This window comes from Ammospiza caudacuta, chromosome 10, assembly GCF_027887145.1.
Source record: "Ammospiza caudacuta isolate bAmmCau1 chromosome 10, bAmmCau1.pri, whole genome shotgun sequence".
Classification (NCBI taxonomy): Eukaryota; Metazoa; Chordata; class Aves; order Passeriformes; family Passerellidae; genus Ammospiza; species Ammospiza caudacuta.
Window position 1 is genome coordinate 12,347,977 of NC_080602.1, and position 25,038 is coordinate 12,373,014.

Consider the following 25,038-nt stretch of genomic DNA (forward strand, 5'->3'; position numbering starts at 1 on the left):
TGGTTTGTTTTGTGTCAGGCAATGTTTTTGGGTTTGGGATTTTTAGAGAGATTTTTCAGCCTCCTGTTTGAGCAGTGGTGATGTCAGTTATTTACATTTCAGTAAAATGTTTGTCGTAGCTTTCAAATACATGGGAGCTGTAGACAGACAGTGTTTATCCCATTGTAAAGACTGTCAGAAATGGCTGGCTCTAACAACACACTCGGGCCCTATATTTATGTTTTATTCTCTAAACTCTTGGGCCCCTTGGGGATGGTGACCATAGCCAGGGTGAAGAGGGACAATCCCCCCAATAATACAAACTCTTCATCATCAGAAACAGAAACAATAAAATTAAAAACTGTTGAAGAACTAATGTATGGAGCAAAAGCACTGTTAAATGGAACATGGGATAAGGTTCTTCAAATATCTCTACAGAAATTTAAAATTACCCTGAGTATGTATATGTGTGAGTATGTGTATATAAACATATATATGACATATATATACAGACAAAATAGATTTGAGAAGCAAATACTCTGTTATAAAGACTCAGTATTGTTGCTTAAAGTATATTGAAGAATACAGTGAGAATTGTGATTCCCAAACTCTTGCACATTGAATTTTGGTGCTGCAGTTATTTGCACCCAAGAAACTGTGTGTTCCTAGTATAGCAGGTATGGCCTTCAAAGAGTGAATTGCCATCCTGTCTGTCGCCATCTTACATAAGTCAAAAAAAAGCATTATGAAAATTGCAGTCATAGTGAATTTACCTTAAGCATGAAGCAGTGGCTTGACCCTCACTGTATTTTGGGATTTTGCCTATCTCCATGCACGTGCGCAGAGGCACCGTTCCTGTATGTAATTTAACTTACATCATTCTCTAGAGCCTCACAGTGAATTCATTTCTTAGCTGACTGAGAATTTCAGAAATTGACCTTTGGGCATTATTGTAGCCATGAGCAGCGTGTCTGGCAGGTTTGTGAGCAGAGCTGTGCCTGGCAGGTTTGTGAGCAGTGTGCCTGGCAGGTTTGTGAGCAGGGCTGCTCCTGGCAGGTTTGTGAGCAGGGCTGCTCCTGGCAGGTTTGTGAGCAGGGCTGCTCCTGGCAGGTTTGTGAGCAGGGCTGCTCCTGGCAGGTTTGTGAGCAGGGCTGCTCCTGGCAGGTTTGTGAGCAGGGCTGCTCCTGGCAGGTTTGTGAGCAGGGCTGTGCCTGGCAGGTTTGTGAGCAGGGCTGTGCCCGGCAGGTTTGTGAGCAGGGCTGTGCCTGGCAGGTTTGTGAGCAGAGCTGCTCTTGGCAGGTTTGTGAGCAGGGCTGTGCCTGGCAGGTTTGTGAGCAGGGCTGTGCCTGGCAGGTTTGTGAGCAGGGCTGCTCCTGGCAGGTTTGTGAGCAGGGCTGTGCCTGGCAGGTTTGTGAGCAGGGGTGTTCATGGCAGGTTTGTGAGCAGGGGTGTTCATGGCAGGTTTGTGAGCAGGGCTGCTCCCGGCAGGTTTGTGAGCAGGGCTGCGCCCGGCAGGTTTGTGAGCAGGGCTGTGCCCGGCAGGTTTGTGAGCAGGGCTGCTCCCGGCAGGTTTGTGAGCAGGGCTGCGCCCGGCAGGTTTGTGAGCAGGGCTGTGCCCGGCAGGTTTGTGAGCAGGGCTGCTCCCGGCAGGTTTGTGAGCAGGGCTGTGCCCGGCAGGTTTGTGAGCAGGGCTGTGCCCGGCAGGGTGGCTCTGGGCCAGCCCGTTCCTGTCCCCGTGCCCTCGGCATCTGCCGCTCTCCACTAGGGGACACCACCGGCAGAAGCCTTTGAATCCTTACAACTCATAAATCTATTTAGAAGTAGAATTTCTCTCTGACACTAGGTTCAGACACCACAGTGCTTGGAAATCACACAGCTCTTTCTCCTGCTAAGCTGCTTACAGCAGCTGTCTCGTGGTGTGGTGCCCAGGGGAATTACCTGGATAATCGCTGCATATCCTGACAAAACCCAAACCTGCACTCACACCGAGTTCATTCTGCAGGAAAAGGGGAAGCACAGCTATGCACAGCTCTCATTTCAAAAGGAAACAGCTGTGTGCCCACAGTCCAAGGGCACCCTGGGGAGCCAGGGCTGTTGGTGCTGTCCTGGCATGGCAGGGTCGGTGAGCACATCAGGCTGTCCATCTGTCCGTCTGTCTGCAGCACTGCCAGGGCAAGGGCTGAGCTGTGCCACAGCTGGGGGCACACCCAGAGCTGGGCTGGGATCAGCTGCAGGGTCCCGAGGCTGCTCTCTCCCCATCCCCTGGGAGCCCTGGGGCTGTCAGGGCAGCCTCTGCCTTTCTCTCCCCTGGCTTTCGGCCACGTGGAGATTTTCTTGCACAGTGCACTGGTTCACACCAAAAAGCCTTCTTTTCTATCAGGCAGGGGACCGTTCCTAGTTAAAGTTTTAAAAAACAAAACAAACACCCACATGCCACCTTAACTGTGCTTTCATCCTTACAGGTTTTGTTCTCTGGGAAAGTAATTGATACTCTTATTTGTTACAATGAGCAGTTAAAACTTTAAGGTTCATTTTAGCTAAACATATGATGTATTTCTATGCAAATAGTGGATTCATATTTAAATCCATCCATTAATTTTTCAACTCAGGATACTCCTGCAGTAGCCAGTTCCAGAGCTGCAGTGATGTCACATGAAGGGAAGTAATTAATCAAATGTAAAGTTGAATTATAACTGTTTAAAAAACAATTTAAAGTTCAAAATCCAAACATTAGGAAGGGTATTGAATTACAAAACATAAAAGTAAGTTTTAAAACATAATTTTTTTAAAAGTAAAAACCAAATAAGTTTAAACTAAGAAGTTTTACCAGCTAAAAGTAGAGACCCTTGGAACTTTGTATATTGCCACTGAAAATCTAATAATTTTGCAAATACAGAAAGTAACATAGGGAATTCTGTATTTATGCTTCCTTTGTTGCAAGTGTTAAGTACAGAACCTCAATCAGAACATGAACTCCAAAAAGGATAAAGCAGATAGAATTGTTGGAAAAGATGAGATGTAAGTAACCCTCCTGAAAGTTAATTCACTTCTTTAAAGCCTGTAACAGTGAGAATTAGACAATTTTAATGTCTAGGTGATCATCACTGAGTGCCAGTGATGCACAGTGCCGCTCAAACACAGCTTGAAGAAGGTTCAGCAGTGTTCAAAACTATCAGGATTGTCCTGCAAGCACCAGTTTATCTGCAGATAGTCCAAGCTGCTGCTGGAGCAGAAAAATCCTCTTCTGTATCAGCTGCAGCAGCAGATTTGATAGTGCCAGCACAGAGGCAGTGGGCAAACACAGCAGGAGCTCTGTGGACAGCATTTCCCACCCCAACAGCCTTTTCCTGTCACTGCCTGGAAGAAGTCAACAGGTCAGGTGTGTGTCATGTGCTGCAGGTTGGGCAAGGCAGCTTTATCTCATCAATAATTCCTTTGCCCAGAGTTTCTGTAATCTGTGGATTAACCTTTTACCCAAGATGAACATATAAATAGGAACTTGTTACTAGGGGTCATTCACAGAATATTTTTTAACTTGTTTGCTGGAAATGGTATTATAAGGCAAGTTGAGTTCACAGATAAGCTCTGCAGTGTTCTTATTCCAAGATTATTGGGAGGTTAATTTCTGTGCCCAGTGGGTGTAGTTGAGAACTGCTGCAGGATGTAATTAAATGCTGTCAGCTTCCAGTGTTGTGCTAATTGTGGCTTTTTGCTGTCAGATCAGGCTTCTACGCCAGTTTAGAGCTAATACATCATATCAGACTGGGTATAATGGATATTTATACATTCCAGGGTATGCAAAGTTCCTCCACTACAAGACAAGAGAAATGTTTTAGTGTTGTTAAAGCCCAGGCACTGATTTCTCAGTGAGGAGAGCTGCCTGCCAGGCACATTTCTGCCAATAGCAGAGGCCAGTTTAGAAATCATAATAAAATAATGATTAGTATGGTTTCTAAAGAAAAGTTTTTTGTTTCTTTTAGTGTCATGGTATAAATATACATATATTTTCTTTGAAGTATTTTTAGGTTCAACAGTGATTTGAGACCATCACTTCTGACCTGAGAACACATCACCCAGAGGCCTTCATGGTCTGTTCTGATGTTGCAGCACCTCACAAACCCACCCTGTTCCTATGCCCCACAGTCCTTTGTGGCTGTCCTGGAGATGGGCTCATGGTCTGACAGGTTGGTCACAAGAGAGCACCCAAGGCAATCAGGGGAAAGCTCTGTTCAGGGTTTAAGTGCTCCTGACTTTAAACAGCCACTGCTCCCTCTCCATGTGTCCTCTCCCACATAATTTTAGTATCTTTGCTTTGGCTGGGTTGCTCTGGCTTGCACAGTCTGGGTTCAGAGAAATAAACTGCTTTCTAGTGGCTGCCAGCTCTCAGCAGTGACCTGTCAGATTCAGTGTTCAGAGACCTGACTTGCCTGCTCGCTGGGCAATTCATTGTCCAATAAATTTTGAGAGAGGACAGGACAATATTATGTAATTTTGCTTTCTATTTACCTGTTTGGGAACTTTTATTTTTGTGATTAATCAGAAAAAGTCAAATTAGCCTCAGCTAATGGAACCATCTGTGGAGATCCAGGAGCTCTCTTATTATTGTTCCTCTTATTAAAGCTCTGTTGTTGCTTTCCTCCTCTAATTGATGCACTTACTAGAGGCTCTGTTATTTATAAATAGACCAGACATGTATTTTTAATAAGCACAAGTGCTGCAATGCTCAGTGCTGTCTCTCAGGGTATCCATGAGAGTAATTCTTACTTTCCCAAGCAGTGCTGTGTGTTTTCTGTAATGCTGCTTGGCATGGCTGAAAGCAGATGAAAAGAGAGCATGGAATTCCCTGGTTTACCTTTACCTGTCTTTCCTTTATGGCTTTCACAATTATGATTGTGAGGGTCCTGTCCTCATCAACAGAAGTACAGCAGGGTGCCTCTCTGGGACTTCACTGCCAAACTGAAAAGCCACAGCAGAACTTGGAAAGAGATTGTGTAAATAAGGCTCATCCTGTTCAATTAGATCATTCAGTGAGTCAGTAAGGAGTCCTATTGAATTTGGTTTGATCTGACAATGTGGGCAGATGTTAGCAAGCAGAAAAATGAGTTAATTATATGATGGCATAGACAGAAATTAGGTTTATGTGCACAGGATGCTTAGTGTTTTCAGGACAGGCTTAAGAATAATTTTTTCAGTATTGATATTGTCCCTAGGCCTGAACAAATTTTGGGTTGCTTGTCAATGGTAGACTTTCAGAGAGGATAGTCCAAAATGCCTCTTCTTCTTTTATTTTTGGTACAGTTAAAAAGTAAGGTACGCCTCATTTTTTATATTGCATTTGGATGCTGTATCAAGTGCTTGCTTTTTCATCCTTTTGGTTCTTAGATATTTCTCTTGCTGTGTGCTAAATGCAGGCTCTGAAGTTGCAGCTGGCACAGCTGGGCTGTGGAGGTGACAAACCAGTGTCACCCAGATGGCTCAGCAGCCAGAGGCACCTCTGCATGGCTGTGAGGTGCCAGGGATCCTCTCTCCTGCCTGAGGACACACAGACACAGCAGCTGTCTTTCCCAAAGGCCCCAAAATCACCTTTCAGGCTCAGAATGTGCACCTGGCTGAGCAGGACAAGGTGGGATGGACTGTTTGTCAAGGCCTCCCTGCTGGGGCTTTAACCCATAAGCAGTGCAGGAGGAAGGAATGGATACAAATACAAGAGAGATACTCCTTGATGGGAATAATGCCTCCCTCCAATTCAAACAACACTCAGCCAGTTCTGGCTCATGTTTTACTCCTAAACTAGTTGTTCATTGATATTCAGTGGTTGAAATTTTATTGCAGGTGAATTCATTTATGTTTGAAAACCCATTTGAGGTTTACACCTGGAGTGGGGGATTATTTTAATACTAATTTCACTACAGAGAAGTGTTGCAGGGAGCAAAATTGCTTATTTTAATAGAGAAGACTCCTTTGGTGTACTCTCCAGGGATTTGCACTGTATAAAGTCTGGAGAACTACTCAAAGAGTGTAGGTTTTCTACAGTCAGAAATGTGTCCGTGGGTGTGTCTGTGCATGTAGATATACTTGTGAATTTATTTAAAGGGAGAGGAAAGGTGGGAATAAAAGGAGAAGCCAGCACAATATTCGGTTGTCTGGTTTGTTTTTCTAAGCAAGCTTTGAATTGCATTTCTTAGCCCCTGGCATTTTAGATAGAATCTTCAAACACTAGATAAAAGGAAAGAAAAAAATTCTTAAGATGGATTTTACTGTATTTTACTAATTAGTTATTATTTCTTCCATGAGTTTAAAATAGAGTTGCACAAGTGTGTTCTTTCAGAAATAGAAGTCAGCATGTTTCAAAGTATTTGGTTCCATTCAGAAATAATTTCTTCTGAAATACTTCAGTTCCTGAAGTCTGTTCAAACAGGCTCTCCAGATCAGCTTCTGATTTGGACATTCTGCAGGACCAGCAGAAAACCTTCTTTGGGTTAATGAAGGAAAAATAATTTTTCTAAATTTCCTTTTTAGTCTTCATGAAAATATTTATTTTGGAGGTTTGCCTTTGAGAGAGGGTCTGCACCAGAGTATTTCAGTTAGTTCAAAATATTTCAGATAGTCAAAATGGGCTAAAGTCACATAGAGCAGAGATAGCAAAGCTGGCATTAAATCATTTCAGCTGTTGAAGCTCAGCATTATTTCTGATTCTGCTCTACTTATTAACTAATAATAATACTTTAACAGGAGAAATGTATGGAAGGGAGTACTTTGGTCCAGGACATTGGATTTCACCCAATAACTCTTGCACCAAATTAATAAATTATGATTTAACTGGGATCATATTTTTCTAGAAGATAATCAGGTTTGATTTAAAAACTTTAAATGATTGAGAGTCGACTATATATGCTAAGTATATTATGTTCATCATTAATTGCTCCTGGCATTAAAAACCCCCATTTTATTCTCACCTGAATTCATTCAGTTTCAGCTTCCAAATATTGGTTGTTCCTGTGTATTATCAGACATCTTCCCATTCAGGTCCTTCCACAATGTTACCCCAGCATTTTTTTACTTTCCCCAGCATAAACCAAGTGGCACTTGTATTGTGCTTCTGGTGAGACAGATTTCCTGACCTGTGCTGCTCCACAAGTGCTGTGGTTTGCCAGTGCCCTGTGCAGGGCAGGCTTTGCTCTCCCTTCTCTCCTGGAATATTGAACACACAACCCAAAAGCTGTTGCAAAACAGTGCTGGCTTTATTTCCCTGTGTTACTTAGTGTTACCCACTGCCTTGTATAAATGGAGCAGCATTTTCCCCCCAGTTTGGTTTCATTTCTGAAGCACACAGTTCACATGGTGTGACTGCTTTAATGAGTGCAACAAAAGCCAGCCAAGTACCAGCACAGGCCAGTTGGCCTTTTCTTGTGTTTCTTTGTTGGATAGGATGGGGCATATGTGTAAATCGCTCTTTTTGAGCTGTGTGTATTTTTCTGTACCAAATGTCAGATAATGAGATGAAAACTTTATATTGAACTTTCTATTTAGTCTACTCATTTTCGAATTTGCCAAACATACTTGTGTCTTCGGGTAAGTGGTGCTTCCAAGGGTGCCACAGATGCCAAACCCTGATAAAATCTAGCCTATCTTGTTAATGAACACACAAACAGTTGTCCCCCATCTGCTGCCTCTGTCTGAAAGGTTAGGAAGCCCTTCCTTCTTGATCACAAAGGACATAATTATTGTCTGTAGAGGAGTCAAGTACAAAGACAGTCCATCCAGTCTGACCGCTACTACACTGCAGGCCACCAAAGATTAACAGCTGCTTCTCCTTTGATTAGGTTAGGTAATAACAGTTACTTTAGTTAATAATTGGATGGATTCCCAGGCCATGTAATTCAGGTTTAGGCTGTCATTTTTTGCTGGCATGTAGCTGAGCTGTATTATTGGAACAGAGCCTGTAATCCTATTAGTCAGTTGTCACTCAAGCCATAGGAAAGAAGGCAAATTCAGATCCATTAAGGTGTTGTAACAGGTAGGTAAATAAGTCAGCCATGCTTGCCCACTGTGCAGGGAGCTGTCTTGATTGTTTGTCCTTTTTTAAGGATTAATCTTACATTTTTAAGTATGTTTAATTCATAATTAATCCACAAAATGGTTACATGGTTTGTCTAATTTATCACAGTTTCTGTTTACTGTGCCACATGCATTAGTGTACACACACTTCCCACTAAGTTACTTGATTCATGCACTGTTCTGCCTAAATTAGTGACTGTGGGCTTCAAATGACAAGTTTATAATGGTCCAGAGATTAAATACATGCTTCCTGTCACATCAGCTGAGTTGGCTTTTCTCCTGTGCAAACATGACCACTGCAGTTCCCAACGATGGACTTGGGAGGGATAAGGAAAACAGGCTCTTTTCATGGCCTGGGTTTGAGTGCTGTGTCTGCTGCTCTCAGGAGTTGCATCTCTGTTTTTATTTTCCTAATGTTTAAGAAACATCTAGGTACCCTCCCAAGGTTTTTCTGCCTCCTCATCTCTGTTAAAAAATGCAGAGATGAGAGTAATAATCATTTTTGCCTACTTGTTCATTTGTCTCTGCTCTCCTGTGTCACCAGGTGACTTCAGAGCACAGAAATCCTATTGTGTTTAAAAATCAAATTGCTTATGTTATTTGAATAGTTGTGTATTTCTGAAAATACATGTAGCAAATCAAATTTTTACACACTTTAAAAACAATTTATAAAAACATGTTTGTATATTTTCTCTTGTTCAAGGAACATGAATCACACAGTATCAATTGCAGAATAACCCTCCAATCTAAGTGTGCAGCTACTCAAAGAACTGTGAAATTATGAAAGAGGTTTCCTAAACAGAAGAGCTAAATCATTTGGGAGGCCAAGTTAGAAGTTTGGAGGCTCCTTTCAAGCAGCAAAAACATGCAATATTGGTTTATGCTCTTTTCAAATAGGGATTTAAAATTTATTCCCTGTAGGATCTATCAGTTTCCATACTCAAATGATGCCTAATCTGCTGAGCAGTTGTACAGACCTCTGTGAGCACAGGTAACAAATACAGCACTCATGGATCTAACCCAGTTTTGCTGCTGGTTGTATCTTCCTTTTACTGAAACTTCTCCCTCTCTTCCATGCACATCATTAGGAATTTATTTCCATTCATAAGCATCAAAATGCTAATGAATTTTTATGAGTAATCTAGAAAGAAAGAGGAGGGATAGGACATGTAGCTAAATCATATCAAATCAGAAGAAATTGCAGACTCCCTTTCTGCTTGGTAGAAAACTGTAGTAGTAGCACATGTTTTTCAAAGGCAAATTAGTATTTTGACAAGTAGATTTTTATTTTAGTAAAGTATTAGACAAAAGTGAACCAGGCACTCTGAAAAAAGTCTGTCTATAAAACAAGTGATGCTCCAGGTTGAAATGGAAGGAGAACCCATAGGAAATGAAACAGCTTCAAAAGATTTATATATATTTAGAATAGAGATGTGAAAACCTCTCCTCAGAATAGGGAGACGTTGTTGCTTCTTTCAGAGTGGCTCTAGTGACTGATCTGGGATAGGGGCAAGTTCCTTTCTGGACACTTCATTACTGGGTACTTTTGGAGAAAAGAAGAGTTCTGGAAAAAAGAATGACAGGTAAGAAAAGTTCACATGAAAAAATAGAAAAAGTTTAGCATTAAAGAGAACATGGAGTTGAGAAACAAGCAGATTAGGAAAAGGAAGCAGGGTACGAGTTCAAGAATGGAGCAGTTGCTGAGGGGACAAACAAAATGAATGCAATAAATTGGATATAACTCAGAGTAATGGGATGAAATAGAGAAAGGGCATATTTGGTCTGAATGACAGGAAAGACTTCTTGCCTCAAGAGCTAATAGGTTGTGGCATAATATCCCATGAGAAATAGGGAAAGTGAGAAGTGGCAAGTGCTGGGCACATTTGGAGCTGGAGGAGCAGTGACAGATAAATGAGCAGTGTCAGAGCCCTCGCTGCTGTGCTGCACAGCCCCCTCTGAGCTCTCTGTGTGCTCTGCCCTGCCCTGCCAGGCTCTGCCCATCCCAGGGAAAGGCACTGTGCACACAGCAGCATCTCTGACACCTGGGGGGGCAGCTGAAGGGAGCAGGGAGGGTTAGAAAGCCCTGGGCTGTGTCTGGGGCTGTGAGCCCTGGGGGAGCAGGGCAGGAGGAGGTCTGGGAGCTGTGGCTGTAGGCCAAGGTGCTCACATGAAGTCCATAAGGATGATTTATGGCAGGACTGGTCCTTTGCTGTTTGGGTCTTTTCTTTATGGCTCTACCAGGAGTTAGTGGAAAGTGTTATTGGGAGCCAAGGGAGCTTAAGGAGGCAGGGGCTTGGGATTTTTTTAGATGGGAGGAAAAGGAAGCAGAGGAAGAATATATGAGTGAAACTCAAAAATAACTCTGCAGTTAAGGCACACTTATTGGGCTCACTGGGCTAAAATTAACTGCTAGAAATTTTACTTATCAACTAGCCAGTAGGAAATCACTGGTTGATTTTCTTAGCTGCTTGGTGAGTTGGCACACAGATTTCCACTCATTGGAGGCCAGGTATTCCTTGGAAGATAAATCTTTTGGTTGTTTAAAAATCTAAACGCAGTTCATATTAATTGTGGAAAAATGCTTCCCTTTTGAATATCTGCCTTCTGTGAATAGCTTTTCTGTAGCTTGTAAATTAAATACAATGTAGCTGTTTGCTTGACAGAAACTTAATGGAGAGAAAGTTACATGATTTAAATAAAAAGTAAGATGTACTTCTGTGTGCAGTGTCTGATCTCATAGGGAAAAATGTTGCCCATCTAAATCATATTAGAGCTCTTTAATTATTTTTGTAGTTGTTCAAATAAATATTTTATTGTCAGAGTTATTAGGGTTTTTTAACAGACTGTTAGGCAGTCTGTTACAGTAGAATACATTCTTTATAGACTAGTAATAATCGTGTTCATAGAGGATTTCCCATTTTTTCCCTGTATGTGAAGTGCTTGCAACGCTGGCGGAAAAAAGAAGAAATTATTTCTTATTAACTAGTATATCATCATCTGACAAAATCAGAATGATCAAATACAAACTGCCAAAAATCTACAAAATTAGCAGCTTAGAAGTAGAGAATAAGAAGATTTTACTTGCTTTATTGTAAACAGAGGACACTAAACCAATTTTGTAGGAAAGGACAAGAGTATAAGTTCTAAAATACTGGATCTGCTGCAGCAAAACCCCAGTCATTTGCAAACTGTGACAATAACGATAGGATGGGAATTAAGTGCAAAATTCTGGTATGTGCAAGTTCCAAGTGGATACCTCGGAAAAGGGATCTGCCTAAGCTATTTTATGCATTTTCATAAACCAAGCCTGGAGGTTGTCTTCTGTTGAAAAAGTTTGTAAAAAGGAGGAATTACCCATCTGGAAATTGTCTGTATTTTTAAAATCATACAAAGCAGCATAGCTCCAAAGGTAATGGCAACAGATAAAGGTGAACTTTATTAAAGTCCCTGTAATTCAATGTCATTACAGAAAATATGGTATTGAAGTGTATTACCTGTGTAGTGCTGGGTATGTATATGTGATAATTGAGAACATAACACCTGAGAGTTTCAATTCCTGCTCTACGTGGGCAGTGAAATGCTCTTTTTCAAAAGTGTCCAACATGTTAAATGAATGTATTAAGGACTTTCTACTCTGGCAGAATCCACAAGTGTCAGATGTACCCTTTATGTAAACATTTCTTTAATTTCTGTTGGTTCTCTTCTATGTTTGTGTTTCTCCAGAACGCAGCAGATAAAATTGCATTCCGGGCTGCAGGAGGACTGACTGCTCTGGAAAATGTTCTTCAGATGGTGACTTCTCCCACCAACCTGAATGCAGCTGCCAGGGTTCCCTTTAAGTGAGTTTGATGGGTCTTTCACCTGCACTTAGAATCACTGGAATATTCATTTCATATCTGCTGCTTCACTGCTTCTTCTTCTCCTAGTCCTGGGTGGGACTTTAGAGCAAAAAACTGTGCTGTTCTATGTGCCATGGAAGGGGAAAGACATTTCCACTCAGCCACTGGTTTACTAACTTGGTGGTTTTAGTTTGAGCTGTGATATATTTGAACAGCAGCTAATTGTGTAAAAAGAGAAAAGACAAAACTGTGTTTTAACAGAGGAGGAGATCCATATCTTTTGAAGTTAGTCTGCAGAGATCTCTAGTGGGAAGCAGGGGAATTTTTTAAAGGGTTGTAATTCACAGGAATCTGTCTGCTTTCAAAATTAAATAGTTGCAAGATACTGCTAGCTGAAAGGGCGTCTACAAACAGGTAAATCAAAATTCTTGTGGATTAGAGAAATTCCTCTTTACAGAACAGAAGAATGGAAGGCTTTAAATGCCTAATCCCTAAAAAAGAAGGTGGTGACTATACAGAATTCCTGCAAAGCCTGGTACCTCAAAAGCATGCTCTTTTCCCTAATCTCTAACTGTAGGTTTTATACAGTCAAGAGCACATAGGTGCTTTCAGAGCACAGCTGGGCATGGTCTTAGTGCAAACCCATAATATCCTGGTGTGTACCATTGTCATAGTTTGTAGATATTTTGTAATATTGGTGTAATTGTAATTTAGGCACTGCTGTAATGTAGTGTGAGAGTTTGGATGAAAACTGGCTGATAATGCATTATGGGACATACATAAGTGTGAAGTGCTAGGAAAGACCACTAAGGAAAAAACATTTTTAGATATCTTGACTTTGCACTTCTAAGAGAATAAATAAAATCCCTGCCTTTGCAGTCGTGCCAAATGCACTTGCTGCAGGTCCAGCCAGCTCCTCTGGTGTGCAATCCTGAGCTGGGCCTGTGGGGAGCAGCTCATGGACAGCCCTGGATCTTCTTCATCTTCAGAGTCTCTAATTTTGAGTGATCTCATCAGTGTGGGATAAACTTCACTAGGGACAGGATTGCACTATATGCCCCCATAAAGCCTAGTTTAAATTGAGTTTAAATTCTTAGAATGTGCACAACCCATACATCTTTGATTTTTGTTCTTTCCTTTTAAGAATAGTCTTGTTTTGGTAACCTTTGTTGAGAAGGTTTGAGAACATTGTGTTTACATTGCTGAAAACATTGTGTTTGAAGTTTGTGAGGCATTTTGAGGATGTACTTTTGTGCTGACAAATAAAGCCCCATGTCAGCCACATTTGTGTAACAGAAATCACATCCCAGCAGTCGATGAGAGGTTCTCCTTTCTCTAACAGTCACTGTCTATCTCACAGCCCTTTCAGACCAGTGATCACTCAGATTCCTGAGCCTGTTCATGACTGAATTATAAAAATAATTTTTGCATCTTTGAAAAATTCTCTAAACATTGTTTTATTAAGACAGATTTTCCACTAGCTGTATTTCCGAAGGAAGTACAGGGGCAGAAAAGAGATTCATATAAACTGTTCTGACAGCATTGTGTGTTAAAAACATCTTCTGAAGAGCTTTGCTCCACTCCTGAAATACAGCATTTCATTCAACTTCACAGCAAATTGCAGTTTCCAGTTTGTAAGCACCTGAAAGTATGGCAGTTGGGAAGTTATCCATCAGCTTGCACGTCATTTGACACAGGATCCTGCTCTCTAAAGCAAACTGCTCTTGCAGGCTTGGTCTGTGAGAGTCTGGCTTAGGGAGTCTGGAGTCAGCTGGAAGTGGCCCAAGGATCTTGGTCTTGCTGCCTGGGATGCAGAGGCTCCTCTCTTGGTATTTCTGTGGCCTTTTTGGTGGGGAAGAATGTTCTGTGCAATCTGCACCTCAACTGTTGAAAGCAACAATAGTTCCAGAGGGTGAGACTTGCTATGAGCAGTTTGAACCAGGCACAAACCATTTTCACAGGTATTGCTAGGGTCTCACTGAAAGGATTGAAGAAATTTTTCGCATACAGAGTGTTCAAGGGAGGTTCAGAACAAAGGGCAATCACCGAATATGTTTAATTCTTTAAACGAGGAAGAAAATTCAGATCACATTTCTCATTTAATGTTGAAACAAGTTTGAAGTTACTTTTCTTTCTTTTGTGCAAATGTCATTTACATCCTGATTTCTTGAACTTTGAATCTAGTGAAGGAGCAGTTTTCTCTAGCAATTTTCTCTGTTTAAAGACAAAGCAAAGCCCTGTGGAGGGAAGTTGAATGAAGATCTTCCATGAATTGCCCTCCAGTCTTCCCCCAGCCAAATATGCTTTGCTAAAGGACACTGCTGTACTTCAGATTGTTTGTGGGTTCTTGCAATGTTTAACCATTTGTACTCATCTTAAATTGAGAATTCGTCTGTTGCTTTGTGATGAGGATAAGCTATTTACAAGTAGGTGAGGAGATTACATGGGCTATTATCTACATCTCTCTTTCCCCAAAATCCTGGCTGTATGGTGCAGCTCAGAACTTTAATCCCATGTCTACAAGATAAAGCTTTATTATCAGAAGATTTAACAATATGCCTGTTGTTTTGTACCACTGTCCAGCTCAGTAGTCAGAGCAGCAGGATGGGAAATGCTGTGAGGAGGACATGACATTTATGAGACAGATGATACATTTGGTGTTGGGGCAATTTTCCTCCCCTTCAAATAAATCACTGGAAAAGGGAAAGAGAAAACAGTGGGTTATAGTAAGTTTTGTTTTTGGTGTTAACATAAAGATTAATGTCCAGCCATATTATTTCTCAAAGCAGCATTTTGTAGTGTTCCAGGATTTGTCCACTTCTCCACAAAACAAGACACAGTCAGCAGAATTTGTAAGGATTTTGGAGCCCTATGATATTCTTCTTGTACAGAAAAGCAAATGGGAGCTGCACAGCAGAACAATTGAATGCCTTCAGATGAGGAGCAGGAGATGAGTCTCCTCCCCTGGGTTGCCTTGCAATGTGCAGCTCATTTACCATGACATGTTGGTAACAAACCTGCTAACAAATGAGGCTTGTAGGGTTTGTTTAATTAGCATTTGGGAAATGCTTTGACTTCCTTGAGTGATGAGTATTTTAAAAGAGAAATTGGCAGTAATTGTGTAAGGAACAAGGTTGGACCTTTACAAGTTAAGATGGGATTGAAGTCAAGTTTAATATATCTTCTGTTTTCATACACTTTCTTGCATCATATATTTAAAGCAAATATTATCAGGGTAAAAAAGCTCAAACCATAATTACATACATAAAAAGAAGAAATTAGTGTCCTCATAATATTTTGGATAGCATTGATACGAATGACATTTTTCACTAAGAACTATTTTAAGCTAAGAGCTGGTTTTGTATCTTGTTCTGTGTAATTTTTACTTGTGTTTAGGAACATACACTTTTTAAGCTGTGGTGTTGCTGTTCATGAAGTTTTATTGTTGTTTCAGTCCATATTTTTACCTTGATGGTTCCTTACCCATTCCACTCTACAGTCATTCTTTGCACCATTTTCAGTAATATTTCACTTCCCAATTCATTGCAACTCAGCAGGTAACTTCCAATAAAGATCCCCTTCCCCATCAGACTGCTGCATAACATTCAAACTGGTTAAAAATGAGCAGTTTTCTACTGAATTAACACATCCTGAATTTGATAGTGTTTTTAGTGTTGTATTATTGCACTGTCAAACTGAGCTTTTAGGGTTATTCATTGATAATCAAAATATGTTCATTTGTAACATCAGAAGTTGTAAGAATAAGGAAGAGCTTTACACTTTAAACAGGTAAATTGTTGTATGTTGATGATGCCCTGGGTTTTGTAAAGCATAAGTTGAGTTCTTGCCTCTGTATCCTGATGCACTATCATGGATTAGTTTTCCATGATTGCATGTTGTTAATGCCTCAGTATTTTTAATATAAGTTTGTCAACTTGTTTATATCAGGCAAATTGAGGAAATGAAGATGAGCTAACATTAAAAAATAATCACGTGCAGATATATAAACTGTTGAGATCTAGATTTATTAAAATGAATCCTCCTCTCCTCCTCCTTCATATTCATGTAAAATAAACATAACATACAGATGCGTATTTTTTTCTAGTTTAAAGACAGATTTCTTTTTTGGCTCCAAGCTTGTGTACCATAAGGAGGTTTTTATAATTGGATTTACTCTGGAGGAAAGCTTTGCATCTGAGGGCAGCCTGGCCGTGGGCTGGAGTGAACGTGCAGGGGCCAGAGCTGAAAGCTGATTTGTGGCTGTGATACAAAGTTCAGAGCAATAGCCGTAATCAATAACCACCTGCTTTGCAGAGCCTCCTGCTCCAGCCCTTCAGCTGCCTCTGGCATCTCTGGAGATAACACCTTTGCAATTCAGAGCAGTTATTTTCCTCCAGAAGGGATGAAGAGGGTGGAAAGTGCATTGGGTTTTCCATGCCAGCCAGTTGAAGGTGTGGGTGAATAAAGTTGTGGCTCTGCCGTTCGCAGCCCCTCGCTTGTCTCGGCGGCCTTGTGCAGAAATGGTGACAGTTGACAGCTGTTGTTCTCTTAATAAGATTAAAGTAAAGAAATTAGTTGTGCTGTCTCTAATCTGCCATTTAACACTGCCAACCACCTGGGGACACTTCTGTGTGACACTCGTGGTGCTGGATTGCAGTCAGGCCGTGGAGCCGCGGCAGAGCTGAGCGCGCTGTGATCAGAATGTGTTCAGACGAGCTGCTGGTAGCAAGCCTATGGTATCAGTTAAGGGAACCCTCTTTATTGCTGTGAAAAATTCATTTGACATCCATTTGCTTCCAGCACCTTTTCAAAGGCATTATCAGAGTCTCTGGAAGCAGCAGTACTCTTTGTGACGTGAGGGTCACTTGGGAAATAAGAAAGCGTGATGCATTCGTACAGTGGAACTTGGTCTTTAGATGAAGTGAGAAGTTTTTGTGTTTTCAAGTGTAAAATAAATTATCCTCTTAGGAATTAGGAATCCCATATATCAAAAAGCATTTATTGCAGTGAATTAACTAAATCACCTCAGAACTCTGAAATGCTGTCAGAATTAACCTACAAGTTCATATTTGACACTTTGGATGAATTATAATGTTTATATTTAAATAGAATTGATCTTTGTTTTAGAATAGCTGATAAAATGACAGAAGCTGATTTAAAGCATCTTCTCAACAGAAAATAGATACTACCAATGTAGTTTCTTCTCTCCCCCTCTAAACATACCTACACAAGGGAATAATCTTAATGAAAGATAGAAGGAGGTGCCTAATGAAAATGTTTTTCAGCAGTACTGAGAGAAGGGGAACTAAATCCCTTTATATGTCAGGAGAGGAAGAGAGAATAGTGTTGCAGACAGATTTGTGAAAATGCATATGAAGCGTCCTGCTTCAATTATCTCTAGGTGTTATCCTTGTATGGTAAAAATTAGGTGAAATAGATGAAAATTAACCTGCCTTTGGTCAATAAGTCCTTATTTAATATTGTTTTCACGTCATGTAAGCTGCAGATTGAAATTGATTTAATTAGGCAGTAAAATTAATTGCCAGTACAGTTAGATTAATATAACTAGTAATATGATGATTGTCAGAAAAGGAGGGAAAGTATAAATGTTCATTCACTTATTTTCTAAATTCTCCAGCTGAAGAGAATACAATCCAGCCATACAAATTAAAGAATTTTACTCCACTTTTTCTGGCCTCTGAGCATTTCCAGCTTTCCTTTGCTTGAGAAATACAATGTATGTGAGAGGTTTCCAGTTCAGCTCTGGGGAGCCAGGCTGAAGGACCAGATGCCACAGCAATGAGCCCAGCATCAGCAAAGCCACAGTCCTTATTGTGTAAATCATTTTGTTGTTCCAAAAAGTGTTTTAGGAGAAAGATAAAGCCTAAAACTCAGCTCCAAAAGTATTCTGAATTAGTCTGCAGCTTGTTCTGTTAAATACCAGCTTTGATGGTTTCAGTGCAGTAACTTGGTGTTTGTTGCAGCCCCACTTTTGTATGACCTTTCAGCAGTGCTCATAATTTATTTTCTCCTTTGAAGCTTATTTGAACTTAGTCACATTTTTTCATATGTTGAGAAAAACTCAACAAAGTGAAAGTTCTTTTTATTTTGGTTTACTTTAGAGAAACAGTTTGAGTGTCTAGCCATCTGTATTTATATTGGATGTATTCATGATGCATTTGTGTTGTGTGTGTGTTTGTGAAGTAACAGTGATGGCTTTTGTGATAAGCAGAGCTCAAGAAACAAACTTTTTGTTTACTCTGAAATAGGGTTCTCTTTGGTAAGATTAATCTTCTCTGTGAGAATATTCTCTAGGACTGGTCCCAGCTTCCCTGCAGGGCCTGTTTTGAGGAGAACACTTTGATTTGGAGCAAATGGAAGTCACTGCCCATGGTGCAGAGAGCAGTTGTGCATGTGCTTGTTTTGTGTTGTTCCCCTTGCAAAGCTGTGCCCTCTCCCCCAGCCACAGGTGGGGCTCCCCAGTGCTGCTGGAGCTGCGCAGCAGCACTGCAGGCTCTGAGGGACAGTGGAGCTGCACAGCAGCACTGCAGGCTCTGAGGGGACAATGGAGCTGCACAGCAGCACTGCAGGCTCTGAGGGACAGTGGAGCTGCACAGCAGCACTGCAGGCTCTGAGGGACAATGGAGCTGCACAGCAGCACTGCAGGCTCTGAGGGACAGTGGAGCTGCACAGCAGCACTGCAGGCTCTGAGGGACAGTGGAGCTGCACAGCAGCACTGCAGGCTCTGAGGGGACAGTGGAGCTGCACAGCAGCACTGCAGGCTCTGAGGGGACAATGGAGTTGCACAGCAGCACTGCAGGCTCTGAGGGACAGTGGAGCTGCGCAGCAGCACTGCAGGCTCTGAGGGGACAATGGAGCTGCACAGCAGCACTGCAGGCTCTGAGGAGGGGACAGTGGAGCTGCACATCAGCACTGCAGGCTGTGAGGAGAGGGGAAATAGAGCTGCACAGCAGCACTGCAGGCTTTGAGGAGGGGACAATGGAGCTGCACAGCAGCACTGCAGGCTCTGGGGGGACAATGGAGCTGCACAGCAGCACTGCAGGCTCTGAGGAGGGGACAGTGGAGCTGCACAGCAGCACTGCAGGCTCTGAGGAGAGGGGTCAATGTGACCCCAGAGCACCTGGGCCAGCACCTGGTGGCTTTTCCAGCTCCCTGGGCATCCCTGTCCCTTGTGCTGAGCCCAGGCCCTGCTGAGCTGGGAGCTGCTGTCAGGTACTTCCCGCAGGGCTTGAGGTCAGTGTGTTCTGTAGCTGTAAGCCACACAGAGAGAAAGGTTACCTATCCAGGTGTGAAATTGGCTGATATTCTGTGTCAGTTCTGGTCAGAGTTTTGGTTACAGGAGATTGCAGTACCTATAGAGTGTGTGGCTTCTGATAAGTATGGCTTTACTGTTTTAAAGTTATTGAATTGATTTCATTTAAGGTATTATTTGAAGAAAATAAGTGTGAATTCCTGCAAGCTTATTTTTTGATGCTGCCATTTATTTGGTTTTAATTTACTTAAGTAAGTAAAATTCTAATTTTTCTTCCCTTCTGACTTTTTAGGTCACTGTGCAGTACAGTAAATGTTTACAGCCTAACCTGCAGCAACTGCATAGAAAACTGCACCTATGTTCTCTTTAGTAATAAGATCACTTTTCTGATGGACCTGTTGATACACCAGTTTACGGTAGGTAAATAACTTCTTTAATTTGTAAATTTTTGCATGCTTCACAAACATGTTAAAGTATTTAGAGTATAAGAACACCAGGAGGTAAAGAATAAAGGCTTGAAAGATTAAAATTCATTTGTTGTTTGTATTTGGTGGCTGTATCTACTGTACTCTGTAGAAATTGATGTATTTGCTTCTACTAATGACTTCTGCAAAAGCATGTGTACCAGGGGCCCTGTGAGTGGATATTCTATCTTTTTCTGAGGTTGTTTTCTTTAATTCACCCTATAGGAATATTTAGAGTATAGACCACAATGAGTTGTGACTGTGTGTTTGATTCTTACTTGTGTGTCACGAATCTTAAGTCAGGTCAATGCATTGCCAGAGTCTGATTTGCTGAAGTGCTTAAATAGGACTCTTTAGCAATGAAAGTTTTAATTTTCCAATGTTTCATTTAATTTGAAATGTCATTAAATATTTTATTTGAAAACTCATTTTTAATTCATAGTGACCTGCTCATCATAAGATATTTAGTCCTGGTTTTTTACTTATAAATTGTGTGTATGTGTTTTCATGAGCCAAGCAGTTTGTTAATTGAAAAGTTATGTACATACTTTGAATAATTTAAGCCACGCTGTTAGAATCAACAAGCCATAGGGCTGTTGATGAACACTTGGAAAGGATGGTCCGAGGTCTGTGGCACAAAGCAGAGTGCGGGCTGTGCACTCTGCCGTGGGGTGTCAGGTGTCACTGGAAGGGGCGGGGCAGTGGGAATAGTTGGGAATAACCCCCCAGGATGGATTTCCAGGGCCCAGACAGCACTCTGGAGATTAAGTTTAAAAAAAAAATTGAACAAATTTGAAGTTATAAAATTATGAGAGATGAGTCAGAATCAAGAGTTCAAGTTGACAATCAAGAATAAGGCTTGGGAGTCCTGTGACAATTTACCTCCTCTGCCTCAGCCTGTAGAGGAAGCTGTAAGACCAGCTGCTCCTTCTAAAGCCTCCTATTTTTCTCCTTTTACACAGAGTAAAGCAAAGAAAATATCAATAGTGAGAGTAATAAAAATGAGAGCAGAAAACACCACCCACTTTTACTGAGGGAACCACGTCAGGAATTGTTAAGTTTGTTAATGCTCCCCTTTAACCAGGAGATGTAAAGAAAAAATTTAAAAAGTTGAATGATGGGCAAGAGAAAAGATTAGAGAAAGAAAGAGAGCTTGAGAAGTTAGATGAGAAAGGATTAAGAGAAAAAAGGAGAGTGCAAAAATTGTTAAAAGGAGCACAAAAAGTTTATGTGAGAAAAAATAAAGAAACCAAGTTAATTAAAGAAGTTAATTTGACACAGTACCAGTTAAAGTTATTTAGAATGAGTACCTGAACATAGAGCAAAGAAATGTAACTGTACCAGACCCGAGACAACTTGAAAGAAAAAGTACCTTTCTATTTGTGTTGTCCTATTGTAAATAAAGGTGAGTAAAACAGTTTTATTGAAAGGGTGCTCTTGGGGGTCAGGCTGGGGAATCACCCCTGGCTGGGGAATCCCCCAGCACCTCCCTGTGCCCGGGGCTGCTGTGCTGCCAGAGCCTGCCTGCCCTCACAGGGAGCACTGCACAGAGACCTGCACCTCCTGCAGGAGCACAGAGGGCATTTCTCAGGCCACCTAGAGCTCAGAGATACTGCAGAAGGAAAATTTACTGCACTTAGAGCTCTTTTCAGTCTGTTGCCAAATACTACCCTTGAATTGCAGCAAAACTGTAATTAAAGCTTAATGTTTCCCATGATCCACAGTGGACTTTTCTTTCCTATACAGAAAGTCTCTTATGTTCTCTTCATGCAGAATTGGCCCTTAAACTGGGATATCTTCAGAGTTCCATGAAGTGCATATTTGAGTACAAAACCCAAAAACAGTGCTGCTTTTCTAACCCTGATTTTTCTCTCTTGAAAATATAATAAATCAGATCAAGTTTGAATTTTCTTTTTTTTTTTTACAAAAAAGAAATGTACAAACTGAGAGCAGCTCTGAATACCAAAATACTAAAATATACCCCCAGAGACTTTTAACTGCCTCCACTTTTCCTGGTTGGATGAGCCATGTGATGCAGTCTTTGCCTATGTCATGTGTATTTCCAATTACTGTTGGAAAATAAAACCCAAAGTAATACCAGGAGTAATAAATGAGAATATATATTTGCAAGGTTTTAACAAATTATTAAACAAGTACACCAATATTTGCTGAACACAGAAACAGTACTGTTTTGAGAAACATTTCAATATAATCTTGAATACATTCAGTATGAACCTTATTTGCAGCCAGTTTCATGTGGATTTAGTTTTGTTTTGGGTTTTTTGTGTGTGTGTGTGTCATCCAGCCTGTCCAGGTTAATAGTTTGAAGTATCCTGTTCAGACCTTTCTTTGCCTCCTGCCTTAAGGCACTGGTAGGAAACCTTCTGTAGCCTGACTTACCCTGTTACCTTCCTCAGCCTCCTTAGCTCTGGTAATGCCTAAATCAGTGTCTGTTGAGGACAGCAGGGCTGTTTCCTGATTTCCATGATTAATGGATCAAACCTTTCCACCTACATTCCTACAGCTCTTGTGCTGGAGTTGGAGCTTCATTTATTTACTGCTGTCTCTGCTCTTCTTTGTCTACTGTAGCCAGAATATTGTTGTACAATAATTGTAGCTTTTCTAGTTGTGTGTTTTGGAAGGTTTCATACCAACACAACCAAGTAATTAATGGAGCTATAGGCATGTAAGAATCATTTAATACTTTGGGGTCTTATTTCCAGTCAAGTGACAGCAGTCATGTACTTTCCAAAAGATATCTGAGAAGCCATGCACCTAAACCATACCTGTCTGTGAGATACCATGGCACATCCCTGTGATTGTTTTTTAAGGCAATCTTTAAAGGAATAGTATCTGAAAATTCTAAGACATCATTAGTGAATGTGCAATGAATGTTAGATGATGTAGCCATCAAACAAATGCAGGGACCAAAACTCAGTTGCTGGTTACTTTTTTCTTCTCCAAAATACAGTGCTTAAATTTGGACCATATTTGAGTTTAGTGTCCTATGACATTTTACTGGGTTTAAGATAATCTGGCTATCTAGTCACAGGAAAGTAATTTTTCTCCTCCACTTCTTGCCTGGAATGTGCTGCCATGTAGTTTGGGTTCTTCAGAATGACAGTATACATCCTATTGCAGTTTCTTCACCACTCGTGGCCAGTTTTTGTTTTAGTCTTCTGTGCTGCATGAAATAAAGCAGCTCCATGTTAGCACTGATGATGGCAAGAGCTGTGAAATCCAAGGTACATCTGTGCTGCTGGGCTTTTCCAGTCCATTTTGAAATTACATCTGTCCCCACAGGGTTCAGCTGTGTGGCACTGCAGTTCCCTCAGTCCCTAATAACAACCTGACCAGGGATGACTTTATGATGCTCCTATCCCCATTGGTCTGGCCAGAAAAAAAGTTTTGCACCTTTTTTAAGACTGGTTCTGAGAGCAGAGAGGGGAGAGAAGAAGTGCACAGTTTGTTTTCAGACACTGCACTCACTCCTCCACATTCCTGCTCCTGGACTGCATTGTCTGCAGACAGACAGACAGCAGGACAGAGCTCTCCTTTGCTTTTAGTTAGTTTTAGCTAGCTGAGGCAAAGAAGTTCCCTGGACTGTGGTTATTTTTTTCTTTTTTCTCTTTTCTTTGGAGCTGTTCAAACCTGCTCTGGACTGAACACCAGCAGGGGTTCAGCTCCCACCTGTGGCCTCTGGGCCAGGCCTGGGCTGAGGCATTTCCAGCACCAGAGGGACTGATCAGAGACTGAGTGAGCTGAGCACAGCCCTCAGAGGGACTTGCTGAGTGTGTCATCTCTTCAGAGCAACAACAAGTTTTATTGGTTAATATTTCTCTTCTTTTGTGCTGGTGAATGCTTCGCCTGTTAAATAAACAGGTTTTTTCCACTTTTCTCCAAGGAAATCTCTTCCCAAACCAGATGGGGGAGGGAGCCTCTTGAATTTGCTTTCCAGAGGAAACCCCTTTAGAGGTTTTCTCCCACATTTTCCCTAAACCAGGACATAAGCCCATGTGGAGAGTAGTAAATCCTGGAAACAGGGCTGGAATAGAAGAGGTAATGACATGCTGAAGGATTTAGGGGTGGGGAATTTAGAATTGAAACCTCCACCTGCACCATCTCAAGGCCATGCCCTTCCTGAGCCACTTCCATTTCTTTGGTTCACTAGTTACTCCATAGAGAGTCTGACATCCTACTGAGACTTCTGAGGTATACTTTCAGTGTTTTTGAGGCAAGCTCAATGACTATACATGCAAAAAGCACAAAATCACTCTTGGTAATGGGAGAATTATATGAAATAATTCACCAAATGAAGAGAAATTGTGTGCTTCTAAAGGTCTGAAGTCCTTCCATTTAGGTTTACCAACTCTACATTTGAAATTCTTCCTGGCTGTGGAGGACTATGTCTTTTATGAAATAAAAATATGAATGAGTTGTCAGTGCTGGACCTCTGCATTGCTAACTGGGAATTGTTTGGTGGTTTTTGTTAGCACAGAAGGAGAATGTGCTCTGATCTGCAGAGGTATTTTGGTGATGTGAGTCAGAACAGAGGAGCATTTTCAGCTATATTAAATGTGTGCCTAAGTGCTTTACTGGATTGGGGCCATATTCTGCAGCATCTTACAGGATTAAGCCCAAGATGCTGGGCAGAGCTGTAGAGCTTATGGCAGCTCTGCACAAGCATGGGAACCCCTGCCCAGGGTGAATTTTCCAAGGAATAATTTATGACTTGTGTGGGGTCTGTACCAGAGCTGAGAGTCAGGTCACCAGAGTGTTCCAATTCAAAATCCAACCTAAAGAAAGTAGGACTCCTGATTAGGCCCAGCAAAGTCAGCCATCAGAAAAGCTAAAATAGCATTGAGATGTTGGATGTGGCAGATATTTGGACAGTAGTTACAATTTCCTGATCCCCCTTGTGATTTAAAAATGTTTTATACCAATTACTCAACAAATCAATTTAAGTGTGTAATCCCACCTGTAGATTTGTGTCAGAGAAATTGTTAAACCTCAGGAATATGGAGTGTTGTTACATTTACCCATTCAAAGCTCATGTTCAACACAGTTTCTCTGAATATCATTAACTCCTTGTGTAATTGACACAAAGAAACCAGAGCTTGAAAGCTTTCATAATTACACTATTAAATCTTAAGATTTCTTACCCCTTTGCTTGATGTAATAATCAACAAGCAAGCACCCCAATTAATTTTGCTTCTGCAAGCACACCAATTAATTTTGAACATAAATCTCAGCACACTTTCACACTATCCCATTAATTATTTCTTCAGAAAAAGAGCTGATCTGTTGTCACTCATTTGAGTTAGTGTAAAAGGAGACTCTTCAAGGAATTCAGTTCAAATTTACCTATTTTCTGTTAAGCAGTATTTCCTTCTATCTGTTGTTTGACATAACCCTGTGTAAAAAA

At 41.1% G+C, this 25,038-nt stretch overlaps 1 protein-coding gene across 1 annotated transcript in view; it reads left to right on the forward strand.

Moving 5' to 3' along the window:
• Window positions 1-25,038, forward strand: part of SCAPER (S-phase cyclin A associated protein in the ER) — a 136,337-nt gene that overhangs the window by 73,795 nt on the left and 37,504 nt on the right. Inside the window, exons 24-25 of the mRNA XM_058811238.1 lie at window positions 11,761-11,876; window positions 19,442-19,565. Of these exons, the coding sequence (XP_058667221.1) occupies window positions 11,761-11,876; window positions 19,442-19,565 (240 nt within the window). The remainder of the gene's footprint in view (window positions 1-11,760; window positions 11,877-19,441; window positions 19,566-25,038) is intronic.